Source organism: Pelophylax lessonae (genome assembly GCF_965119305.1).
Source record: "Pelophylax lessonae genome assembly, chromosome: 1".
Classification (NCBI taxonomy): Eukaryota; Metazoa; Chordata; class Amphibia; order Anura; family Ranidae; genus Pelophylax; species Pelophylax lessonae.
In genome coordinates, this window is record NC_138768.1 from 316445934 (window position 1) to 316471515 (window position 25582).

General features: G+C 38.4%; 1 protein-coding gene across 1 annotated transcript; it reads left to right on the plus strand.

Moving 5' to 3' along the window:
- Positions 1 to 581: 581 nt before the first annotated feature.
- LOC309545340 (solute carrier family 12 member 3-like) lies at positions 582 to 25503 on the plus strand (the record flags this gene model as incomplete). Its single annotated transcript, XM_082244500.1, has 26 exons — positions 582 to 1280; positions 1375 to 1554; positions 1662 to 1737; positions 2416 to 2511; positions 3630 to 3769; positions 5181 to 5291; positions 5404 to 5515; positions 6490 to 6620; positions 6750 to 6834; positions 6933 to 7087; positions 7842 to 7949; positions 8941 to 9064; positions 9227 to 9328; positions 11227 to 11382; positions 11494 to 11593; positions 11681 to 11792; positions 12098 to 12220; positions 14720 to 14826; positions 15398 to 15480; positions 17853 to 17912; positions 18241 to 18345; positions 19655 to 19766; positions 19882 to 20061; positions 21641 to 21758; positions 24073 to 24140; positions 25362 to 25503. The coding sequence occupies 26 exons, from the start codon at positions 582 to 584 to the stop codon at positions 25501 to 25503; spliced, it is 3585 nt and encodes a 1194-aa protein (XP_082100626.1).
- Between the last annotated feature and the right edge of the window lie 79 nt (positions 25504 to 25582).

Below are 25582 nucleotides of genomic sequence, written 5' to 3' on the forward strand. Positions count from 1 at the left end.
CATATTTAATTTGTATATTAGAGCATTACCCCAATGTCCAGCTTTACCTTTATCCAATCATTATCACTATATATTATTGCAGATATATTTACTAATGCTATATAACATATTTCTGTTTAGTGGAACTACACTAGTTATACAAAAATGAAAATATAAATGTTCAAAAAATATTATTTGGAAGGAATGTTAAAAATTATTGAAGTTTATTAGAGGCAAAAAAGTAAAACACAAGGTAACTGATACAAGTGAAATGAAATGGAGCTTAGTTACACATACAAATTCCTGTGTCATCCCATTGACATAGCAAGTCATCTGTCCTTAATCTGTAAAGTACACAATAAACAAGTGTTGAAGAAGTTGAAAATAATTTGTATATATATATATATATATATATATATATATATATATATATATAATTACCGGTAACTATTCATAAATATTTTAAGGCGTGAGAAGTAAATAGGAACTAAATTTAAATTCACTAGATTTGGTTTTGAAATCTGTCTCTAAAGGTGTATTGCTGTGTTTTCTCTTACAGATACTACAATACGCAAGTTCAACAAATCATCTGTCTGTAGTTAATGGATTGCAAGGAAAACATCGGAAAGTTCAGCATAAAGAAAGCCTATATGTCTGGCTGCTGTAACAGCTGGACTCCAAATGGCAATCTTGATGATCATTGTGCTTCTGGGATCCCCCATTCAAAAGATAAAAAGTCAGGTCACAAGAATGATCATCACACTGGTAATCATGTTCATTTCGCTACGAATGAAATGAAAATTGATAATACAAATGTGTGTACATGTTCACCAAATATGTCAAACAAAGTAGCCCTTACTGGCAAATCCGAAAGTTTAGAGTCCCTGGAGTGTTCATCTGGCAGTGATGAGCTTTCCTCTGGATATACCTCCACCACTGATGGTCTGGCTTTGGATGTTCCAGAAGAACATGTACAAGAAGCTCTAGAACATCTTAACCAATCAATTGAGGCTTTTAATACAGGACTACAGATGATTCCTTGTTCCAAAGATAACCCAGAACCAGAAGGAACCAGCACCCCTAAAGAGCCAGGGAACTCTCTGGCAGCTGGAATCAGCCTCAGTCCTGCAAATTCACCTTTGTGTAGTAAAGTGGTTTCTAGAAGGCAAATGGCATACAATACCTTAGATGCCATACCCAGACATGAGTTCTATGTTAATTCAGTAGCACCAGGAAGACTGAGGAGAAATCGTCCATCCTTGGATATTCTAAGAAATGCCCTAGTAATAAGTGCAATACAGGTAAAATAATACTACCGCTTTTTTTCCCTGAAAATATTATAAATGCAAATAATATTCATATTTACTAATATTAATTTCAAACCTTATCTTACAGGATGAGCAGGCAATGGTTCCAGTCCCCCTGGATCAAGATGTAGAAAACTGTGACAAAGACAACAAAAAAGAGGAGCCAAATGAAAAGAAAAAGAAAAATAGATTCCCATTTTTTTCTTTGTCTAGGAAGAAAAAAGAACCCCAAGGTCCTGTTCGGTTTGGCTGGATAAAAGGTGTCATGGTAAGCATCAATTTCAAACTAATATTTCTGAACAATGCTACTTTAACACTATGTGACATATACTAAAAATCACCTAATGCTATTTTTATTCTATATTCTCTCAACAGATCCGATGTATGTTAAATATATGGGGAGTCATCTTATACTTGAGGTTACCATGGATCACAGCTCAGGCTGGGATAGGTATGAATAACACTTCACAATCAAAATAATGCTAGCAAAATGCTTAATATTTGGTCTAATATATAGATTAGGATAAATTTACTGAACTATTAGGCTGGTAATCTACAGTAGGGTTATTTGTTTATTAAAATGTTCTAGATTTGTATTATGTCCGTCATAGTCTTGTATCTTTAAGTAAAAGGTAAAATGTGGATAAACAAATGTCTGCTGCTAAAATTGTGTTTGAAATAATGACTGCAAATGATATGTCCCACATAAAGTTAAATTACTTTTTCTTACTCTTATGTGTAGTAGTATGGAGGGGCTCCAGCCATCCCATACAAGTACAATTGCAATCTCCAGTTCAGTGTTGTTTTTGCTAACTGGACAGATGAAATCTGATATTTCAGATTTTCTGGTGAACAATTATGTATATCACTATCGTAATTAAATAGGTAAAGGGAATAGGCGTTGTCTGCATGTAAAATAGGTGCAAGAGCAGTGATCTCTCAATATAAAAACATGAGGATGTCAAAGAAAACACCAACCAAACTCTTTATTTAATATTTGAAAACCCCTTTATTGTTTTATATGGGAGCTTTTATTGTATGTTTCAAATGGTCTTACCACTAGCAGCATTTGTAACAATTACTTCATGAAAAAATATTTAATTTGCAATATTATTTTGTATTTATTTAGGACTCACTTGGTTGATTATTTTAATGTCTGTGCTGGTGACATCTATCACAGGCTTGTCCATTTCAGCCATTTCTACGAATGGAAAAGTAAAGTCAGGTAGGTCAAGCATTACAAGGAAAAATAGATGTTCTATTAGTTGCTACATAGTATGGTCTACTAATTGCCTATCCACTGTGCCAATGTCCATATGTTTAACATTTTCTCTTCCATCATTTAAACATAGAAAAATGTCAATAAAGGAATATCGAAATGGAATAAACAAAGACTATTGAAAATTGATTTGTGAATGTTAATGTAACACAACTAAAGTCTAATGGCAGTACAATGTATTGCTATGCAAACAGAAATGAAAAGGGGAGACCAATTAAAAAGTGATATATAAGCTGTTTGGTGATAGTTCTTATATGTCTAGAAGATAATTAAAAGAGAGATCCCTCTGTCATATTTCTGGGTTCTGTCTCTGTCCACCTAGGAGTTTGTTCCTGGCCAACCTCAAGCGTTACTATTATTCCTGTTGCATTCTAATGACTGCAGTAGGTGGATAGACCTAGGAACTTAAATGAAAACATATCACTACTAGAGTCCCCAAAAGCTTAAATTGCATGTTTAACCAACACTTTCTAATTGCTGGATAAAGTAGGGATGGATAAAAATCCACATTTTTAATGGTGTCCATATCTATGCTAGATCCACACTTTCTTATTGTTCGGATGACACTTTCACAGAGACGGAAAGTAATAGGACGTTATCCAACATTTTAGAAGTGCACAGAACAAGAAGTGAGGGTAAACATTCTACTGGACAATATTGTTTTGGAGACAACTGTCTAAAAAGAGAATTTCCTTAACTTTGTGTAAAATTTAGTCTCACATCCAGTTGCATCTCAGGGACAGGAAGAAATTGGAATTCAGCAAAAAAATAAAATGACAAGGATTTTAAGCCATCCCTACCCTTTCGAAAAAGTTTTGGTTATGCATATATTTTAGGAAATCATTAGGTGATTTAATCTCTCAGCGTCTGCTAATAATTAAAATATCCATTTTAGGTAGTCTCATCAGTTACAAATAATATAATGTGTTTCTATGTGTGTAATTAGGCTATTAATTTCATACAAGAATTAAATTCCAAGAAAATATAAAGGTGTGAATTACCATAATGTGTTCTGCAGGCCAGTATACCCCAGAATGCAAAAATTATATTTTATTTACTTGTAGGTGGAACCTATTTCCTCATCTCTCGAAGTCTTGGCCCAGAACTAGGAGGCTCCATTGGACTCATCTTTGCCTTTGCTAATGCGGTTGCAGTTGCCATGCATACAGTAGGATTTGCAGAAACTGTTCGGGACCTCCTCATAGTAAGTGTAGCCTATGTGATAAACATCAATCATTTAATTTGAGTTTAACCACGGTAATACCAGACACTTTCACACCCTTCCTACCTAGGCCAGCTTTTCAGCTTTCAGTGCTGTCACACTTTGAATAACACCTACTCAGTGATCACTGTACCCAAATGTCATTTTTTTTTAGACAGATAGAGCCTTATTTTGGTGGTATTTAATCACCACTGGTTTTTGTACTTTTTGCTATATAAACAAAAAAATACCAAAAAATTAAAAAAAAAAGTGTTTTCTTCATTTCTCTTATCAAATTTTGCAAATAAATAATCTTTATTCAAAAATTTAGGCCAAAATGTATTTTCTGCTACATTTCTTTGGTGAAAATAACCCAAATTAGTGTAAATATTTTTTAGTCTATAGGAAAGTTTTAGAGTCTACAAACTATGATATATGTATCTGAAAATTTATCAATTGTGATGAACTGATGGCCTGTCACAATTCTTGAAGCCCTAAAAAAACAGGACGGTACAAATACCCCCCCCCCCCCCTCTCCCAAATGACCCCTTTTTGGAAAGTAGATAATCCAAAGTATTTAGTAGAGGGTATAATTCGTTTTTAGAAGTTGTAATTTTTTTGTCACAATTATCTGAGAAATGTTAAGAAATAAATAATATGTATTTTTTTCACATTTTTTTTTTTTACATAATGTCACCAGAGCAGTACAGCATCACCATATGTCTGGTGTGGCAGGGATCAGGGCACTGACTGGTGATAGTATGTAAAAATAAAAATTATAATAATTTTTTTTTTCATTTTTTTCTTTTTCTTTATAATGTATTTTTCCTTTTTTTTTACATACTGTGACCAGAGCAGTACAGTGTTACCATAGCGACACTGTACTAATCTGGGAAAGTGATCAGGATTTTTCTTTTCGTGTTATGAGCAATGATTTTTATGAATGTCATCCATTCATTCATTGTGTACTATTGTGAAGCTGTGATTGGCCACAGCTATCACATGGTACATATGCACTGTGAGTGGCTCTGTCTGAACCATGTGATCAATCACAGAGAACAAAACAATAGTACACAATGAAAGGCTATGAATGAAAGCCATTCATTGTGTACAACTGTCATGTGATCACTGTGATTGGTCACAGCGGTCATATGGTACCGGCACTGGACTGGTACTATGATCTCTCAGCCACCCAGGATGGGAGAGCTCCTCGTTGGCTGTCATTTGACAATAAGCCAAGTGGGAAGCAGCTACATTTAGCAGTGTGCTAGCTTGAGTACATATAGCTACAATTAATGGATTGTAGACACTGTTGCTTATGTTTAAGACCAATATTTTATATGGTACACATGTCTGTACAATCCTCTTCCTATGAACTTGTTATTTTATTTAATTCTAACTTTTTCTGTATTAGGAGTACAATGCTGTAATTTCTGACCCAGTCAATGACATCAGGATCATTGGAGTTATAACTGTGACAGTTCTTCTCTTCATATCATTAGCTGGAATGGAATGGGAGGCAAAGGTATATCTAAAAGCATATGTACTCTTTGAGTCTTTTGTTATCTTGCTTTTGGGACAATCAACTCCATTCACATTAAATATTTTTTTTTTCTTTTTTTTTTTTTTTTTTAAAGGCACAGGTAATATTCTTTATCGTCATCATGATATCATTTGTAAGCTACCTGGTGGGCACAATCATACCTCCGAGTGAAGAAAAACAATCCAAAGGTTTTTTCAGCTACAAAGGTGAGTGTTTTTTGGTAACATCTACTGACAAAAACACCAAGTGCCCAGGTTGCATGTTACCATAAACCCTTATTCGGTCAAAAAATGCACAAATGGGACATAGATCAAACTAAGCTTTTGTTTTTTTCCACTCTATTAATAATATTACAAATTATTATGAATATTGCATACTTCCTTGTGCCTAGTGGCCTACAAATAGAGGTTAGAAAAGCTGCAGACTGTTCCTTTGCTGCTGAGAAGCCCATAGATTGTTAAACGCTTTGCTTATGCCCATTAAGAATTAATTGGGTCACATGCAGACAAGCAGGGGCTAAATGGGTTCAATGTGTTTTTTCTCTTCTGGACCAAGTACAGAACTGTCCAATTCCCCTCTGGTGAAGGGACGTGTACATTGTCTGCCTCTAGCCTGGTGCTGCTGCCAGTCATAGGGCATGGGTGAAATGTATATGTATTACTAGTGAGAACATACATACCATCACCAGGGGGCAGACTTCAGAGTTGTGTGGCCTCCTAAGTAAAATATCGGCATGTTAGGGAGATAAAGAAATACGATTCTTGGTTCTGGGTTCTTTGTAACACCATAAAACCTTTGATTGATGGTTTAACTACCTTTGTACACATTTGAAAGGCTAACTGACATCTAAGTGGATAGGTTGTAGTGGCAATTGGTCACTTGCAATGGTGCTGGTGGAGAACTGAGAGGCATGGTTGCAGAAGGAACAACATCTTTAGTGTATCAATATTAAAAAATGCTTTATATTACAGTACAAAACTGCTTTATACACTGTTGTCCTAAAGTTTACATAATTACAACAAAGAGAGCATGAGAATGTTAAATGAAATTTTAACCAACCAACCAATGTATTTTTGTATTTCTGTGGGTCTTTCCAGAAATTCATATTATTACCCTGTTATTTCTTTCATATTACAGCTCTGCCATTACACTAATCAACCATATTTCTGTTTAATCTCAGGATCAATCTTTGCTGAAAACATTGTTCCTAACTGGAGAGGGGAAACTGGAACATTCTTTGGCATGTTTTCCATCTTCTTCCCATCTGCTACCGGAATCTTAGCAGGAGCTAATATCTCAGGAGACCTAAAGGTATAGTAATATTTCACATATATTTTATATTGTTGACCCAATAACATTTATAACTAGGGTAATTCACTTCCTCAAATATCGACTATGAGTGATAGCATTTTGTTTAGTCTCTATATATATGCATTTTAGGACCCAGCAGTGGCCATTCCCAAAGGAACACTAATGGCCATATTCTGGACCACAATCTCCTACCTTGCGATTTCTGCTACCATAGGTAAGTTATTCCTGGCTAATCAAAAAATTGTGATGCTTTCTTTCCTTTAGTCAGTTGCTTTTGAAAATCATCCCTGCTTCTATTCTTATTCTGTGCAGGTTCTTGTGTCCTGCGTGATGCCTCTGGCAGTTTGAATGATACCATCCCAATGAATGAGACAGATTGTGAAGGACTAAGCTGCCAGTTTGGTTGGAATTTTACCTCCTGTAAAGAGACAGAAAGCTGCTACTATGGACTGGCAAATCACTATCAGGTATGTCAATTTCTATGTTATAATTAGGGTTATGGTATGGCTTCTATTAATTCATTCCCACTCACTTGTTTGCTAAACTCCATGAGCATCAAACATCTAGGTCAGTGATGGCGAATCTTGGCACCCCAGATGTTTTGGAACTACATTTCCCATGATGCTCATCTACACTGCAGAGTGCATGAGCATCATGGGAAATGTATTTCCAAAACATCTGGAGTGCACCATCACTGATCTAGATTAATCTTTAAAGTTGAAAGTAGTTTACCTAATTAGATAAATGGTCATACAGTCATTACATAAAGGAATATATGAAATAATATTGGAGACTAAATGTAATAACATAAGCCGAAGGCAAGAAACACAATGTGCCTGCGCATAACTTATTTGTATTCCTTTTCTGAGTGCTTTGCATCCCATTAATTGGGAAATTATTAGCATATCGTTAATTCAGCTACAGGTTGGAGTTTTGGGAACCCTATACAAAGCATATTCCTTTCCATAGCCTGTTTGTTACCTGTTTGGCTACATGGTATATGTGACTTGAAAAATATTGTGGGATACAGGTAAAGTTTTTTATAGAGCTCCAAGATGCAGCTGAAGTCACAGTTTGCATACTGAGCACATCCAGATTAGTTGGCTACAATGGCATGTGAAAATAGGCATGCAAATTAATATAAGGGGATACAAGCAATAGCTTCACTAGTGAGTGTTAGGTTTATCTTCTCTGTGTTGACTGTTCTTTTTTCTTATACAGGCAATGAGTATGGTGTCAGCCTTCAGCCCGTTGATCACAGCAGGAATCTTTGCAGCTACTCTCTCCTCAGCTCTGGCTTGCCTGGTGTCAGCTCCTAAAGTCTTCCAGGTAAGAAGATAAACTGTGTAGCTCTTCTAGTTAACAGACCTTTGTCCTACATTCTGAGAAACTAAACACATCTATTTTATATTATACTGTAAATGGTTGTTGCAGCCATATTTTAAATAAAGCGCTAATGTTTTTTGCGCAACTTCATTTTTGAGAGCCGGTTCACATTTGTGCGGCTGCGGCGTTCGCATGTAATGTCGGAGCGCACTGCTCCTTCATTACATGCGATCGGCTGTGCGGTGCGAGTTTAGCCATACACTTTGTATGGCTAAATTCGCACCGCACCCGCAGCAAACACGCACAGGACACTTTTTTGCAGCCGCATCAGGATCGGATTCACACTTGTGCGATCCGATCCTGTGCGAACTGTAAGATCGCACTGCGATATGCGATCAAACTGGGGGTGTCGTTAAGATCACATTGACACCCCCAGCGTATCGCATATGGCAGTGTGAACTGCCGGGGGTGCGTTTGCAATGCGGGAACAGGCTGCGGATTCGCAGCCTTCCCGCATCGCATAAGTGTGAACCGGGGCTTAATGTTTACAAGCTTATAAATATAATAAAGACAATATGTCCAGTATCTGAGAATCCATATCAATCCATGTAAGGTACAGCCAAGGAGGAGGTATCTCACCTCTGACTAATTCAGCTCTATGTGTGTTGTGAATGGAACTGAACAGCATGGGACCAAATGACATACTATTCACAGTATGGCAGTAAAATGACGCAGTATAAAAAAACTCAAGCACACCACCTGCCGGCTTTAAGATGTATAGAAGAATTATTCATATGCAATATTTTTTTATTACAGCAAAGAAATAAAAATATATTGTAAATATATACATTTATTCTTGTACAATATATAAAAAATATACAAAGGCAAAATTGAGCATCAAGGATTACCTACATTTTGTTGTTTTTGAAGGATCTCATTTAAAGTTTTTTATTTCTTTACATTACTATATTTAACATGGTTTATTTTTCTGCAGTGTCTCTGCAAAGACCGGCTGTACCCTTTTATTGGATTCTTTGGAAAAGGTTATGGGAAGAACAATGAACCTATCCGTGGCTACCTTTTGGCTTTTATCATTGCCATTGGTTTTGTCCTCATTGGTAAGTTCATATTTACAGTCCATCCTAGAAAATCTATTTTTTGGCAGTTATATAACTTTGGGTATTATATCAAAGGGTCTTTCTATACAGTGACAAATGAAAAATGATGAATGTGTAATAGATTTTACAAATCATAACTTATTGTTTATCATCTCTCAACAGCTGAGTTAAACACCATCGCTCCAATCATCTCAAACTTCTTCCTCTGCTCTTACGCACTCATCAACTTTAGCTGTTTCCATGCATCCATCACAAATTCACCAGGTAATGCCTTGGGTTTATGAAATATTTTTCACTAAAGGTTTCTCTTTTCCGAAAAATGTTAAGGTTACCATTGGCAAGCTATAGAAAATACAAACATTTTGGGGGGCCATTGTGGGTTTTTTTTACATATCCAAATACAGAAACCTAACTAGCTTTTCTAGATTCTACAAAAACATTAAAAAGCAATATTAAACAAAAAAAACATGGTAGCGATTCTAAGGCTTGTTCCTAATTAGAGCATAAATAGCAATGTAATGTGGCTGCTATTGACAATGCTTTCATCAGTGGTATAGCTATAGACATATGGGTGCTGCTACATATTTTGTACCTGGACACACACCTTTACTGCCCCTACTATTTGTGCATCCTAAACTATAAAATTCAGCTTTCTATTGGTTCTTTAGGTTGTTTTCTTTTTATAGTAAATAAGTTTCCCAGACATTCTCTGCGATCTGTATACACATGGTGGACACATGTTGTATTTGGCTTATATGAGCATAGTTTGGGCATTCATCACTGTAGCAGTATCATATAAATACTGGATCATTCTGGGTTCCTGCACTTTATATCAGTTAGCAGCTTTTCGTTTTCTGACAGAATGCTTAAAGTGATACTAAAGTCTCAATTTTTTCCTTTAAAAATAACAAACATGGTATACTTACCTGCTTCGTGTAGTGATTTTGCACAGAGCAGCCCGGATCCTCTTCTTCTCAGGTCCCTCGCCAGCGCTCCTGGCTCCTCCCTCCTGCCGAGTGCCCCCACAGCAAGCAGCTTGCTATGGGGGCACTCGAGCTGAGCTGCTACTCTGTGTGTCCATTCAAACATGAAGCCGTGTGCCCTGCCTTCCTCATTGGCTCACTGATTTTGATTGACAGCAGCAGGAGCCAATGGCACCCTGCTATTGTCTCAGCCAATAAGGGAGTGTCCTGGACAGTCGATACTCTCGTGCAACATCGCTGGGAAGCTGAGGGGAAGCTGCTGCACACAGAAGGTTTTTTGTCTTAATGCATAGAATGCATTAAGAAAAAAAAACATTTGACTTTAGAACCACTTTAACACACCAGAATAAGGGTACATATCCTTTAAGGCTTGGATCACACTGCAGTGCACCGCAAATCTCATAGCTTTCGGTGCAACTTTGCCAGACGACTTCCTGGAGACCTGAGTACTGCTTTGATAGAAGTATAGAATAGAAGTCGTATAAAAGTCACGTTGAAGTAGTACAGGAACCTTTTTAAAAGTCAGAGCTACTTCATTAGTGCTAATGAAGACATTGACTAACATTGAGGCTGGGTTCACACTGTGTGCGGAGCGGCTCACAGCAGGGGGTCTGATGCATCCCCGATAACCGTTTCAGGTCTGAATTTGGTCTGAATTTTTTGCTGAATTCAGACCTGAAATGAACCAGAAGATGCGCAGGACTCTTCTGTAAATTGCTCCACAGCCATCCTGGAGTTGTGTGAACCATCTCCATTGAGAGCCAGTCACAGTCTCCTGACATATAAATTGGATGCAGGAAATTTGCATCCAATTCTCACCAGTGTGAACCCAGACTGAATTTGACATGCTATGAGACTTAGAGTCTAATAAGTCAAATCCCAAGCCCTGGCAGTATGAACCAAGCCTAAGAGAAAATGGCAGTTATTTTCAGTTGAGTTCCATGAGATTTGAAGATGACATTGCATGGCTAAAATAAAGGTACTAATCCTTGAGCTTTGAGCCTAATGAGCCTAATGAAGAGCCTAATATCTCTTCAAGTGTTATAGGATATCCAAAATATAACTGACAGCTTTGGGTTACCACACCTGTGCACTTAACATCAGCTTGTTCAAAAAGTCCTTTCATGTAAGAAGTTTTTTCAGTATTATATTTGACATTTTCTATTACTTTTCCCCTAGGATGGCGTCCATCTTTCCGATATTACAATAAATGGACCTCCCTTTTTGGTGCTGTAGTGTCAGTGGTTATTATGTTCCTTCTGACTTGGTGGGCTGCTCTGATTGCAGTGGGTATCATTGTAATACTTCTGGGATATGTTACATACAAGAAGCCAGGTGAGAATGTTAACTTTTATGTCTTGATTTCTGGGAAAGCGGAGTAGAATTACTAATTATGGTAAGATCTTCCTTAGCATTTACCAGCACTTTTTTTTTTTCAACTTATAGAGGTGAACTGGGGATCCTCAGTACAGGCTGGAGCTTACAATATGGCACTGACCTACAGTGTAACCCTCACAGGGGTGCAAGACCATGTCAAGAACTTTAGGTACCCTCATCGTAATACATCATGATTTGTAGATATTTTATTGTTTTTGTCAATGTACTAAGCCTTGCTATATCATTTAACCTTTAGGCCACAATGTCTTGTACTCACTGGACCTCCAAACTTCCGTCCTGCACTGGTTGACTTTGCTAGCTCCGTGACAAAGAACACAAGTTTAATGATCTGTGGCAATGTTGTAACTGTGAGTATAATTTTCACGAACAATGAACATGAAATTCAGAATACTGCATATTGAGAGAAAGAAGGTTCTATACTGGAGAGTTAAGACATATCAGGGGTTGAGATGGAATTTAAAATATGTTTTCAGTATGGTTCTGAGTAAAGATGCGTAGCTCCATTCTATATGAAATATAAAAGGTCAAAATGAATATTTTTCAAATTTTTTTTTTAAATATTGATTTGGATATTTATGTTTACCAATTTCTCCGCTATTTTTTCTACTGTCTTGTATAAAGTTAAATAAGTTATCTATTTATCCTCTTACAGGAAACTGATAAAGTGCCAGACTCAGAGGGACATCTGCGATGGTTGAACACCAGGAAAGTCAGATCATTCTACAGTGTAATTTGTGAAAACACTTTGCGAATTGGAGCAAAAAGTCTCATGCAGGTACAGACACGTTCCACTGCAGCACAATGCCTTGTGCTGATCAACAGTACTGTATGTGACAACAAGAATTGCCCAGAATATTTATGCCTTTTAATAATAAACAATATAAATTACTTACAACTTGATAAACACCATTAAAACCAATAACATAATTACATGGTCAGAATGAAATTTAGTTTTAGGAAATGCAATATCAAAAATGTACACTAGATGGCAGTGGAGTTCTTTGGAACGGCTCAATGTTCAATATATGAAAAATAACACTATGCATTTAGAAATCATAAAAAGTTATCTACTTCATAGAATCGAGAAAAATGTGTGTGGCTGTGTCTTAATTGTATTAATATCAAGAGAATCTGGTACCTACATCCCAATTTAAACTGTAAAGAGTTAATAGCGTGTGGTCCACTGTCTCACTGTCCAACTGTCTCATCCCCTCCTATCCCTACAAATGTAGAGTAAGGTAAGCCGCAGCTATAGACCATAAAGGGATTGTTTGGGACTTTTTATGGTACCGTAACAAATAGTACTAGAGAGAACACGGATTAAAAAGTATCAAAATGTATTTATTAATTTAACAAAAGAAAAGGGTTAAAATGTATTTGTCATATATGTTTTTTTTAATCTTTTGTTAAATTAATAAATACATTTTTGATACTTTTTAATCTGTGATCTCTCTAGTACTATTTGTTACGGTACCAAAAAAAGTCCCAAGCAGTCCCTTTATGGTCTATAGCTGTGGCTTGCCTTACTCAACATCCCTTTTTAGGGATAGGAGGTGGTGAGAACATTTGTGGACCACACACTATTAACTCTTTACTACATAGAATCGTTACAAATGTGAATATACTGTGCTTGGTCCATTATAGATATTTGGAATCCTCCCCAACTATAAATGATGCTCAAATATTGTAACACACTAGAGATGTCTGTTCAGGATGAATTGAAAGTGATACCAAATGCCTTTTTTTTTATTCAAATAAAAAAGGTTATACATACCTGCTCTGTGCAACAATATTATACAATCATATATATATATATATATATATATATATATAAGTCATGCGCAAGCAGTCACTATCATTATCACTTTATTGACAGTTACTTTAGTTAATACTGATGCTAAAAAATAAAAAAGTTTGTTGCTGACTTTTTTTTTTCATTATGGAATTATATCCCTTCTGTTAATGTAACGAATCAGAGAGCAACATAGAAAATAAAGTGGCCCATGACAATCAAATAGCAATTGTAATTTTTTGACTGATTTAGAGCTTATGCAGATAGCAAAATGCAACATGTTTGTAGATGCTTTCAGCTTGCATTTAAGATGCTTCTAAATTGCATTTAAGCTTCTTCTAACCAATGAAAGAAGAAAATGGTTGCACACCACCACGGAATCCAATGAAGAAAAGTTCTTTATTCACATAAGTGGTACAAGGTACAGCAGGGTAGGATAGTAGACGCGTTTCACACGACTGCTACGTGCTTGTTAGTGAACAAGCACGTAGCAGTCGTGTGAAACGCGTCTACTGTCCTACCCTGCTGTACCTTGTACTACTTATGTGAAAAAAGAACTTTTCTTCATTGGATTCCCTGGTGGTGTGAGACCATTTTCTTCTTTCATGCTTCTCCTGGTGGCGAGCCGAGGTTCAGCACCCACCTTGAATCGTGGACTTTGACTAACCTGAGCGGTGTTATCTCTCTTTATTCTTTTAACCAATGTTTAATCTGCTTTAGGCTGCTTCTGAGATGCTTGAATCAGTTTTTTTCATCCCCTATTGCAATGTTAGGGATAATAATACCCATAAATAGTGTCAGTACTTATGAGCAATGAACCGTCACTGGTTACAATAGATTACTGAGCTTTGCACATCATCAATGTTCCTTGTACTTCCATAAAAAATAGGACCAGCCATTTAGTTAAAAAAACTGCAGCACATTAACGAAGATATATATGATTAGCAATTGTAACCTTTCATACACGTGTTACAACCAGTAACTGTGAAAGCTACAGGTATTGATACCTTTGTGAGACCGCGCTGGCCTTAATGGATCAGTTGCCGGTCATGGGTGGGTGGTTGTGTGGTCGGAGTAGGAGGGAATTCATTCTGTAGGTTATGCCCAGTTTTAAGTTATGGTAATGAAACCTCTTGAGGTTTGGGCTGCTGCATTTTTGGTATAGCCTTATGGTTGTTTCCACTTGTAGACTTAGAAGAGTATGCTACAACTGCATCCACAGCTGCCATTCTACGAGTTTGCACTCCGATACCTTGCAAAAATGTATCTGGCTTAGGAACTTTTTTTTTCCTATTGGAATAGCTTGCAGCAACAGCCTTGAAGAAGGGGAAGTCCTTTCTCCCTGAACGCGTTGGCTGATGTGCTTGTCGATATTACTAATAAATACCTTTTAACCCACTTTCAAATCCACATTTTTTTGGTCACCAGGTGCTCCTTCTTTTCTACTTTTTATGTTACTAATAGAATTCTTTACCTATGCAGGTTTCTGGTCTTGGTCGTTTAAAGCCAAACACTTTGGTGCTGGGTTATAAAAGCAACTGGCAAACGGTGCCAGGGCAGTGCTTGGATGAATACGTTGGGGTCATTCAGTAAGTTTTCTTTTAAAAGCTAAATTGTAATCAGGCACTAAACTATCATTTTCCTCTTCTATGTTATTTTTTTTTAAATTAAATAAAGACATACAGCATTCCCTTCTTATAAAAGAAGGTATTTAGACCTCCTTAACTTCCAGCACAAAGCCCAAAAAACAAAGAGCTCAGTCTCTGTTTATGAGTAAGTGGCCAAAGTCATGTAACATGTTCCTATCTGCCCCATTTAGCCATTGGTGCTTTCTGTTATAGGAATGCAATGCTGTATCTTACAGTACTTTACAGGTGGGTTTTTTAGTGTGGCTGGCACTACAAGATTTTTCTCTTTTTGATTGAACTAGATGGGCTTGTGTCTTTTTTCAGCCTGACTAACTGTGCAACTAACTATGTAACTATATGTAAAGTTAGTAGAGACTATGAAACAAGCATGCTTTTTTTGTCCTTGTTTTTCTACTGCTTTGCAAAAAAAATAGCTTCACAGTTCTAGCCAGTTACTCTTACTTTAACGTATTAGTGTGTTTTAGGACTATGTACTTGCAGCAAGAAAACCAATGCTATACTTTTTTTTCAGTGATGCATTTGACTCTCAGTTTGGTGTATGTGTCCTGCACTTGAAGGATGGACTGGATGTGTCACAAAAAATGCAGGGACAATGTAAGTGTAACAGTACAATGTATTTTAATAAATATATTTGCTACTAAGAAATACTGTATATCTGGATACAAAAGTATACCACAAAGCAAAATATGTAAATTCCTGTTTAGATTTTACTGAAAATATATGCACAATATTGTTTCTACAGGGGTTGTTATCAGTATGTAAAACCAGAAGAACCTACAATCCATTGAACTGATTTTTTAAATAAGAGCATATAAATTTTAATTGTAGCACATTAGTACAATATAGAAGTACAGGTTTGTACAGAATAGTGTGATATAAAAGGAAAGGCAGTTTGTTCCAAAGAAAAGCAGCATATGAACATGCAATACATGAATTAAAGAGTTCTAAAGCCTTAAGGTCTTTAATACATTCTATGCATTAAGGGGAAAAACCTTCTGTGCTGCAGCTGCCCCCGAGACTAGGGATCGGCCGATTTTCAGCAAAGCCGATATATCGAGGGCCAATATGCAATTTCCCCGATATATCGGAATTGGCCACCAAGGTGGCCGATATTACCGATATTTCAGGAAAGTGCTTGTACCGGAGTGATGCCTGTAGCTAGAGGCATCACCCCAGTACCAGCATCTCCCCCTCCCACCACCTTCCGTGGCTTGCCCGGGTCTCCCATCCCACAGGCAACCAGCTTGCACGGCCGCCGAAGATGCGATCAAAGCCGCATTCGGCTCTGATCGGGTCTCAATGCAAAAACCCAGAAGTGATGTCATGAGATCACTTCCGGGTACTCGGCCCCAGATTCAAAAAAATTACAGCATTCAAAACAGCCAAACTTGGCGTTTGGGGTCTTTTAGACCCCCAGATCCCTCAAGAGGGAAAAAAATGTAAAAAAAAAGTTTTTTAAATGTAAGAAAATATCGGCCCATATCGGCAGATATGGGATAAGATACGCGATGACCAAAATATCGGTATCTGTATGGCAATGAAAAATCGATATCGGTCGATCCTTACCCCAGACTCCTTTCTCTTACCTGAGCCCATCTGATCCAGCAATGTGCATAAGCGCAGTGGCTTCCGTCGCTGCCTCTCTCCTTATTGGACAGATTGATAGCAGCGGGACTCGGAAGTGAGCATGCACGGGTGCCCCCTGGGAAAATATCTTTCCCTGGGGACACCTAATTAGGAGCAGGGGCCTGGAGCGGCGGCCGGTGACCCCGGTAGAAGAGGATCAGGGTTGCTCTGTGCAAAACCTTTGCACAGAGCAGGTAAGTATAGGCATGTTTGTTATTATTTATTTAAACAAACCCAAAGCTTTATAACCATTTTAAATAAAGCAACCTAGCAGTCCGTTTTACAAACACAAGATCATACTTCAACTGTGTAAAAACAGCTCAAAGAAAACACTTTTTACATATTTTATGTTGTACATTGAATTCAAAGTCACAAATGTTTCTACCTAAATTTACAGAAATCCTTCAGTACATGGGACATTTTACCATTTTAGTTCCTTGCTGTTCAAAAAATAGTTGAACTGGTGCTTCTGTTGCACAAATATAAATACAATTATCAAAAACAGAGCAGATGTTTATTTCAACCTATCAGCTTCTAACTTTCATTTTCGAAGCTTAAAGCGGAACTAAAGTTCAGCTTTTACAAACAGCAAGTGGGAAGATTTTTATTTTAAAGGAGACATTCAATGTCTCAGCTTACATCGCCGGTATGGTTCCTGTGTGCCGCGGTGACGTCATCCTGCACTGGCAATGAAAACGGCCAAAGACCAGCATACAGGAGAAGATGCCGGCACGCACCAGTGAGGGACGTGAACTGTTTAAGGAAACATAAGTTCACCTCCACTTTAACTGAACAAGCTAAATAGGATATGCACTTTGCTAAAGAAGATTCACACTGCAAGGGAATTTCCCTCAGAGTTTAGAGGATATCATGAAGTTTCACAAAGAATACCCAAATAAAAATAAAAATAAATGCATTTTTGCTTCCACATGATTGAATAATAGACGTCAGCAGATCTGGGGAAGATTCCCTTGCAAAGCTCAACTCCCTTTGCAAAGTGGACAGTCATTATGCCTTTAGTAAATCAACTAAGAGAGGTTCTGATACTCACTATAGTTTTCTTATAGTGAAAACATTCTTTCTGGTCTCTCTCTGGTGCAAGCCAAATGACCAAATATTGGAACACAGGTCATGTGACATGACCAGTGCTCTGGTATGTGGTTGTGTAGCCTTCACTGAAGGAAGCCCGAGCACCATCTTCTGTAAGAGAGGTAATTAAGTCACCATCTATTTTAGTACGGGGTATAAGTCTTTGGAGAGCATGATCATGGGCAGTAACATGCATGACTGTGCAGCTGATAACATAATATGTAATTTTAAATGATTTCTTTTACCCACAGATAACATGGCATTCCAGGACTCAGATAATGAGGCCACATCTGATAAGGAAGCAGAAAAAGGTTAGAATGTTTTTAATTACACCATCTAAAACACATTGCGGCTTTTGAGACTGATTCACACAATTAAGTAACAGATAGCTATAGCAGCCAACCACGTTACACGTTTCATGATCTCATTATAATCTAGTCAATTCCTGCTAAATCCCAAGCTAAATGCTTGCCAAGGGCAAGAGGACTTTTTAATTTTCATAAACCAAACTCTGTATTTCTAAAACAATAAAAATGTTATTATAAAATTATAGTAAAATGATAAATTGCCATGATATAGTGTTTCTGATATTATTATGTTCTTGAAATTAAGCCATCGCCGTATGCTTTTTTTTCCCAGAGCCCCCTTGCATAGTGCCCGAGAACTTGAGTCAAACTAATACAGAATTCCAGAGTCGTAAGGGAAAGAAAACCATCCACATATACTGGCTGTACGATGATGGAGGTAAGCAGATGACTGTAAATTCATGACCTAATAACTCTGTTCTCATAATAAGAAACAATTGAATGCATTTGCCTTAGCAAACAATCCTAATTGGTCAAGCAAAAATTTGGCCATTCCTATGCAAACCAAATGAAGGGTTTAAAGTAAAGGGGAGGCAGGTCCCTCTTTTTTTTTTTTTTTTTTCATTTTTCTGGCTATAAATCCTATATTAATATAGAAAAAGTGATGCGCCAGATATACACAAATTAAAAATGTTGAGTGTCCATCAAAACAGTCCAAATGATTCCGTGCTCAAGTGTCCACAGTGTTAGTAAAGGAAATGTAATCCCGTGAGAAATTATATCAAACACCATATGTGTCAAATCCCTCCACCAGGTAGATTAGCCTCTCACCTCATCACGGGACCCAGACGGGCCAGCATTAGCCTGTATGCAAACATAGGACCCCAGGGGGATAACTCTCCAGCCTCTCACCTCCGGAGAACACAGGGACATGCAGTAAAAAATATAAAGAGAAAATCTAGTGCTCGACCGACTATCTTCCGGGTATTGCTTCTACGTTAAAGCCATACAAGCAGGCAAGGCTGAGTGCTTGGAGAATGTGAGTAATTTATACATTCACTTCCTAATAAAGCCTGCAACGATTTATACAGAGAGCACTAGATTTTCTAGACACTCAACATTTTAAATTTGTGTATATCTGGCGCATCACTTTTTCTATATTGATTTACTTGATTGTAAGGTGTGGACACGATTGTAGTGTATGCTGCCGGTCAATATTATTTAGGCACATTTTTTTGCATTTCCTTTGCAATGCTCACATTGCACTGCTAATTTATGCATATATATATAATTCACAGCACTGCTATTATTTGCATTGTATGTTACGTTATTAATTATCACTACACGGTTTGCACTGATAGTTTTTGTTTTATACATCCTACATTGTTTAAAAAATCTACTTTCTCAATTGGTGCAAAAGGGAGGCAGCTCGGAGTGTTAGTTCCCATGTTCTTTAACAGATGGACCTGCTGCCTATTTAAAAGGTTAGACAGACGAATGAGGCCGCTCCACAATTTAAAAATGTATCCTGCTTTATAGAAAATAGATTTTTTGTGAGCTAACAGAGCTGAATTTTGTGCTAATGCATGGACAACAAATAAGTAAAACCCTTCAAACTCAACTTAAAAAAAATAATAATTTATTTTTTTTTGGTTTGCCAAAAGTTAGTAAATATTGGAGCTGCCTCCTTATTGCTGTGAGCCCTTCAATTAATTTTAAACTAAGCAAGTATTGTTTTTCCCCTGAAGGTCTCACCCTGCTTATCCCATACTTGCTGACTCGCAGAAAGCGTTGGGGCCAGTGTAAAGTACGAGTCTACATCAGAGGAACCCAGGAGAATGCAGAAGAAGAAAGAAAAGAGTGAGTTACAGATAACAGTCGTCATTTTATCCAAAGAATATTACTGGCAACAACCCAATGAACCTAACCCAGTTTTATGCTCTATAAAATATCTCCTTCCTATCTCACTTTACAGAATGCAGACTCTCCTACACAAGTTCAGGCTGGGATTCCATGATGTTGTTGTGCTGACTGACATAGGCCAAAAACCACATCCCAAAAAGTATGTTTTGGAACTTATTGTGATCTTAGTTGATGGTATTTTAATCCCTCTGTATGACAGAAAGGCTGCTTATCAAGACTGGTCCCAATCCAAGTTAGCCTCCTTGTCAGGGGAGTAACTACAGGGGTTGCAATTGCAACCGGGCCCCATGCTCCAGGGGGCCTGTGCGGCTCCCCTGTACACCTGGATAGGAGGGGCGGCGGGGGCAGCATGTCGAGAAATCACTGTCCTCCTTTTTCCTCCTGTAGCTGCAGGAGGAAAATTGAGGAGATTGGTTCCTCTGTATGCTGCCCCCACCACTCCTCCTATCCAGTTCACTTGTGTTCTGCTGTCTCTGGGCCCCTGTGTGCTCCCCTGGTCCCCCCCCCCCCACACACACACACACACTGTGCTCCCTCCCCTCCCCTGTGCCAGCTGCTGCAGGGGATGTGTCACAATTGAGAACAAGGAAGGGGTTGGTAAATATGTAATTTACCAGCTCCTTCCTTTTCTGAATGGACAGAGTCATAGTCAGTGACGTAAAAAATAATACAATTAAAATACCAAAAAATAAAAACTACTGACACCAGTGGATGAACTTCCAGGATTGCAAAGGCCACACTTGCAACCGGGCCCTGGCATTCCACCACCGTGGGGAGGTCCCAAGATGGCAGGAAGGGAGCCCACTGCAGAACTTGTGAAAGGGTCCCGCTGCGGGACCGTAATAAAGGGCCCTGCAACAAGAGTAAAGGGCCCCAGGATCAGTGGGAAGAGCCCCAGGCTTGAAGGGAAGGGCCCCGGCTAAGTGTCCGGGGGGCCCTTCATGGTTTCTTGCACCGGTGCCCTGAAGGTTCTAGTTACACCTCTGCTCCTCGTCCTAAAACTGTGTAAATAAATGATCAGTTTTAGTTATGTATGGCCTTCTTTAGAAGTTAGAAATAAAGCTATTTACTGAAGTTTGCAATTCAAAGTGCTGCATTGAAAGGAATAGTCACATTTTTTTTTTTCCCCTCAATAATCAATGTTATATCAACAATAAAAACATTGCTGGATCTGTTCAAGCAGAATTCCAGGTGTGGATATTTTTACATAGCTACATTGGGCCAACTTGGACAAATGTTACAATGCTTATACCATACCTGTGGAATCCCTGTGGAACATAGAAACCACCTCTACTCCTGACATGCAGACATGCTGCATTTTTCTACATTGCACAACAGCAGTGTGGTGTGAACGGGGCACCTGGAGAACAATTGTTTTCTATGATGGTCCAGAGAGGATAAACCACCAGTCACCTCACATAGTATGAACGAGCCTTTAATATTTAAAGCCCAACAACGACGTGTTAGGACTGCGTAGTGTGGCTTTCTCATCTGCCTCCATAAAAAAAATTCCTAGCTGTGCTTTCTGATTTGCACCAAGCCTAGATTACCCCAGACACCCAGCCAATTTAATGGGGGATAACTGTCAGACATGGAGTGGTGAGGATGGAGAGTAGCAATTGTTCCGGATTTCATCCATGAATCAGACTAGCTGATGAAAATAACTATTTGTGGCAAAATCTTAGAAATTTTAGAAATGTATTCAAGGCAGGTTTATGGTTATTTTGGATGGTATACAGTACATGCTGGTATACAGTACATGCTGGTTAAAGAGCACTATAACCTATAATGTAATTTTCTTTCTGTCACAGCATGCAGTTGTTTGAAGAGCTAGTTGCTCCATACTGTATTGAGGAGCAGAGAGTGGAGGACTCACAGATACCACAATGGGGAATACGTGAAATGGATCTTATACATCATGCATCTAAGGTACAACTTTTAAATTTTAACAGGTTTATTGGCCATGTATAACAGATTCATAAAAACAATTTTCTTGTCCTCTTTTCTTTCACTTTGTGACATATGAAACAGACATAAATAGGTGCTTCACTTTATATTAGATCATTTTTCCTTAGTCAAACATTAGGTCTGTAAAATTGAAAATAAACATGGATGCTTGCTGAGGTGCACAATAATGAAATGGCCCTCACAAACATTTTGTTCACTGCCAATGATTTTGAATAACAGTTTAAAATCTGAGAAGATTTTGGAGGCTTTTGACACATTTATAGGCCAAATTGTAATCTTCAAGAAGATAATTTCCATTATCTTCTAGACAGGTCCTTCTTTGTAACTACAGCGTAGGTGATGTTATAATGTGTGTGTATGTCAGGCATACACAGGAACTATACACAATTTCATTTTTCTGATGGACCCATCTGGTCCCTATAGGTATCCTAATGGAAACAAACTATCATTGCTGCCATTGCTGACCCCTTTCTAAAAATACTAGTTGCCTAGTCGTCGCTGACTTCAGTACATGCTCATTAAATAACCAGGAACAAGCATGCAGATCAGAGAGGCCAGATCTGTATGCTTGTGCCAGGATAGCGACTCAAACTTTTGAAGTTAGGGGGCAGCATGGCAGCCAAAAACAACTAGCTTTCCAGAATCCAGAAGAAGATATTTATACCACTCAAGGTGAATGGCTCTTCTAAAAAGTCTCACATTGCTGGTCTGGCTTGTTGCACTCTGACAAATCAGTCGATGAATCACTGCATTCCAGGCTGCAGCAGCTTTTCAAACAGCGGCATTTTTAAAAGAAAAGGTCAGCACTGGCAGTCTTCATACTCAATGTCCTCAAACAAATACACTATATTGTCAAAAGTATTGGCACACCTGCCTTTACACGCATATTAACTTTAATAGCTTCCCAGTCTTAGTCCATATATTTCAATATTGAGTTGGCCCACCCTTTGCAGCTATAACAGCTTTAACTCTTTTCAGAAGGCTGTCCACAAGGTTTAAAAGTGTATCTATGGGCATATTTGAACATTCTTCCAGAAGCGCATTTATGGAGGTCAGGCACTGATGTTGGCTGAAAAGGACTGGCTCACAGTCATGATGCGCAGTCATGTAGGAACAGGAAGGGGCAACCCCAAACTGTTCCTACAAAGTTGGGAGCATAAAATTGTCCAAAATGTCTTGGTATGCTGACTCCTTAAGAGTTCCCTTCACTGTAACTAAGGGGCCAAGCCTAACCCCTGAAAAAGAACCCCACACCATAATCCCCCCTCCACCAAATGATTCGGACCAGTGCACAAAGCAAAGTCCATAAAGACATGGATGAGCGAGTTTGGGGTGGAAGAACTTGACTGGCCTGCACAGAGTCCTAACCTCAACCCAATAGAACACCTTTGGGATGAATTAGAGCAAAGATTGCAAGCCAGACCTTCTTGTCCAACATCAGTGCCTGACCTCACTAGAAGAATGGTCAAAAATTTCCATAGACACACTCCTAAACCTTGTGGACAGTCTTCTTAGAAGAGTTGAAGCTGTTATAGCTGCAAAGGGTTTGCCAACTCAATATTGAACCCTACGGACTAAGACTGGGAAGTTCATGTGCATGTAAAGGCAGGCGTCCCAACACTTTTGACAATATAATGTATACTGTACAGCAAGTTAGGTCCAAACTGCAGATCGGCACAAATGTTCTGGTTTAGCAGCTTAGAAAGTACTGATTCCAAAGAAGTGAAAGTCGGCAACTTTGAAATAGAAGAACACCATATTTCTTTTGGATAAGAAAAGCCCCATTCCACTGTCTGGAGAATATTGTACAAAAGCTACAATCAGAATGGCCCTAAAGTGTTTCTCTATGCAATACTGATTTTTATGTTTGAATGGTGCAGGGAGGGGTTAGACCTCTGTCAAGTTTATTTTTGCTGTGTCTTGGGTAGATCACTACTCTGTCCAGTCACTATTGTCACTAAAACAGAAAGTCGGGGGGAAACCAATATTTTAGAGTTGTCCCCAGAACAAAAGGTAAGTGGATATCTTCCAAAGGGGACATCTGTCTAAGAGGGGAATTCCCCTCATGTTGGAAGAATTCCTGTAACTTCCTGTTGCCTCTCTAGGACAGGTCGTGAAGGCAAATTTCTCTAATAGAACACAAATGGCAAAACATAAATGGTCAAGGGTAAAAAGGTTTTGGATATCAATAAACTTTAACTAGAGCAGCTAAAGATTCATATCATTACCTGTATGACTAGTTTCTTATCTCCATCTTTGTATGTTTATTTCTCAGTCTGAACGGTATGTGAGACTAAATGAGATCCTCCAGGAGAACTCCCAAGATGCTGCTCTTATTGCAATGTAAGTACTCTATTGGCACCAAATTTATTCTGCTAATATAAATACTTCATCCAACATGGTATGCCTATTAAAATATCTTTAACACTATGCCATACTATACTCACACAGTATGACGAAGATCAAACAACATTTTTTCAAACTGGCAATATAATGTCTGGGATTCTGCCAGAAATGAGGAACTTGCGAAAATTTGATTTTAGACAAGCCATAGACAAGTTTTGTTCCCCCTATCTAGGCAACTCAGTATTTCTTGTTGAGGGACTTTCATCACTGAAACCAAGTTCTGAAAATAAAACGTTAACATCTCCACAGTCCTCTAAACTATGCCCACTGGTTATCTTGACTCAAACACTTAAGTCTCCTTCTACCCAAGCTCTCACACTGAACCGAATCCTTAGCCTAAGCTATTTAATTGCCCTTAAGCTTAAACTATAACACTATACACACTTCTGTGGTTAAAGACCTTCAGGAAGTAGCAGCAGAGAAATGGAAAACCGCCCTAGGAGTCTAGCAATACTGTAGGGAGAGGGTCAGGGTAGAGGTATAAGTAGGTGGGAGATCGTAGGTTACAGAAGCTCTTGAGGGAGAAGATTTAGGCCCTACATCGAGCCCAACTTACTGTTTTGCCCCTTTCTACTGAGTCACAAGCATTTGAATAGTGATGCCAAAACCCTTTGACATTTTTTTTAATAAAAGATCTTAATTACATATCACATGTAAACACAGCCGCTGATAGGGGGGAACCACCAGCCCTCTTGTAGGGGGCCCAAGCACACAGGGGGGCCCACACAGAGAGGGGGGATTAGTGATGGACAACAAATACAGAAATCTTCCTCCAGCACCTGAATCTGATCTGTCCCTCTCCCTGCTATCAGCTTTTATCTGCTGAGAAAGAGACAGTCGTCCCTCACTAATCCCCCTCCCTTGTGTGGGCCCCCCTCCCAGCACTTATCTCTGCTCAGGAGTTTATTTGTAAATTGTAACTTTGTTTCTCTCTCTCTCTGTCTCTCTGATCACTGAGCTCCAACTGCACAGCCTGTATATTTTTCTCATCTCATATTTTTAACTTAACATAGTTTTTTTTTTTTAGATTTAGCAGGAATTATTATTTTCTAGGGGGGCCCTGCCAGGTAGTCTGTACGGGGCCCCGCGATTTCTAACAGCAGCCCTGAATGTACACATTACATATCATAACCAAACATCTTCTGATTCTCTTTGCAGAAGCCTTCCAATTGCAAGCAAAATGGCCTGTCCGAGTTCCCTGTATATGGCATGGCTAGAGATGTTATCTCGTGACATAAGCCCTCCGGTTGTTCTTATCCGTGGTAATCAACAGGACTCTCTCACAATATACTGCCAGTGAGCCAGATGTTATCAAAGCGTAATGAAAAGATCCCTAAATGGCTAGAGTTCATGTTTTCAGTTGTGATTTTATGTAAATG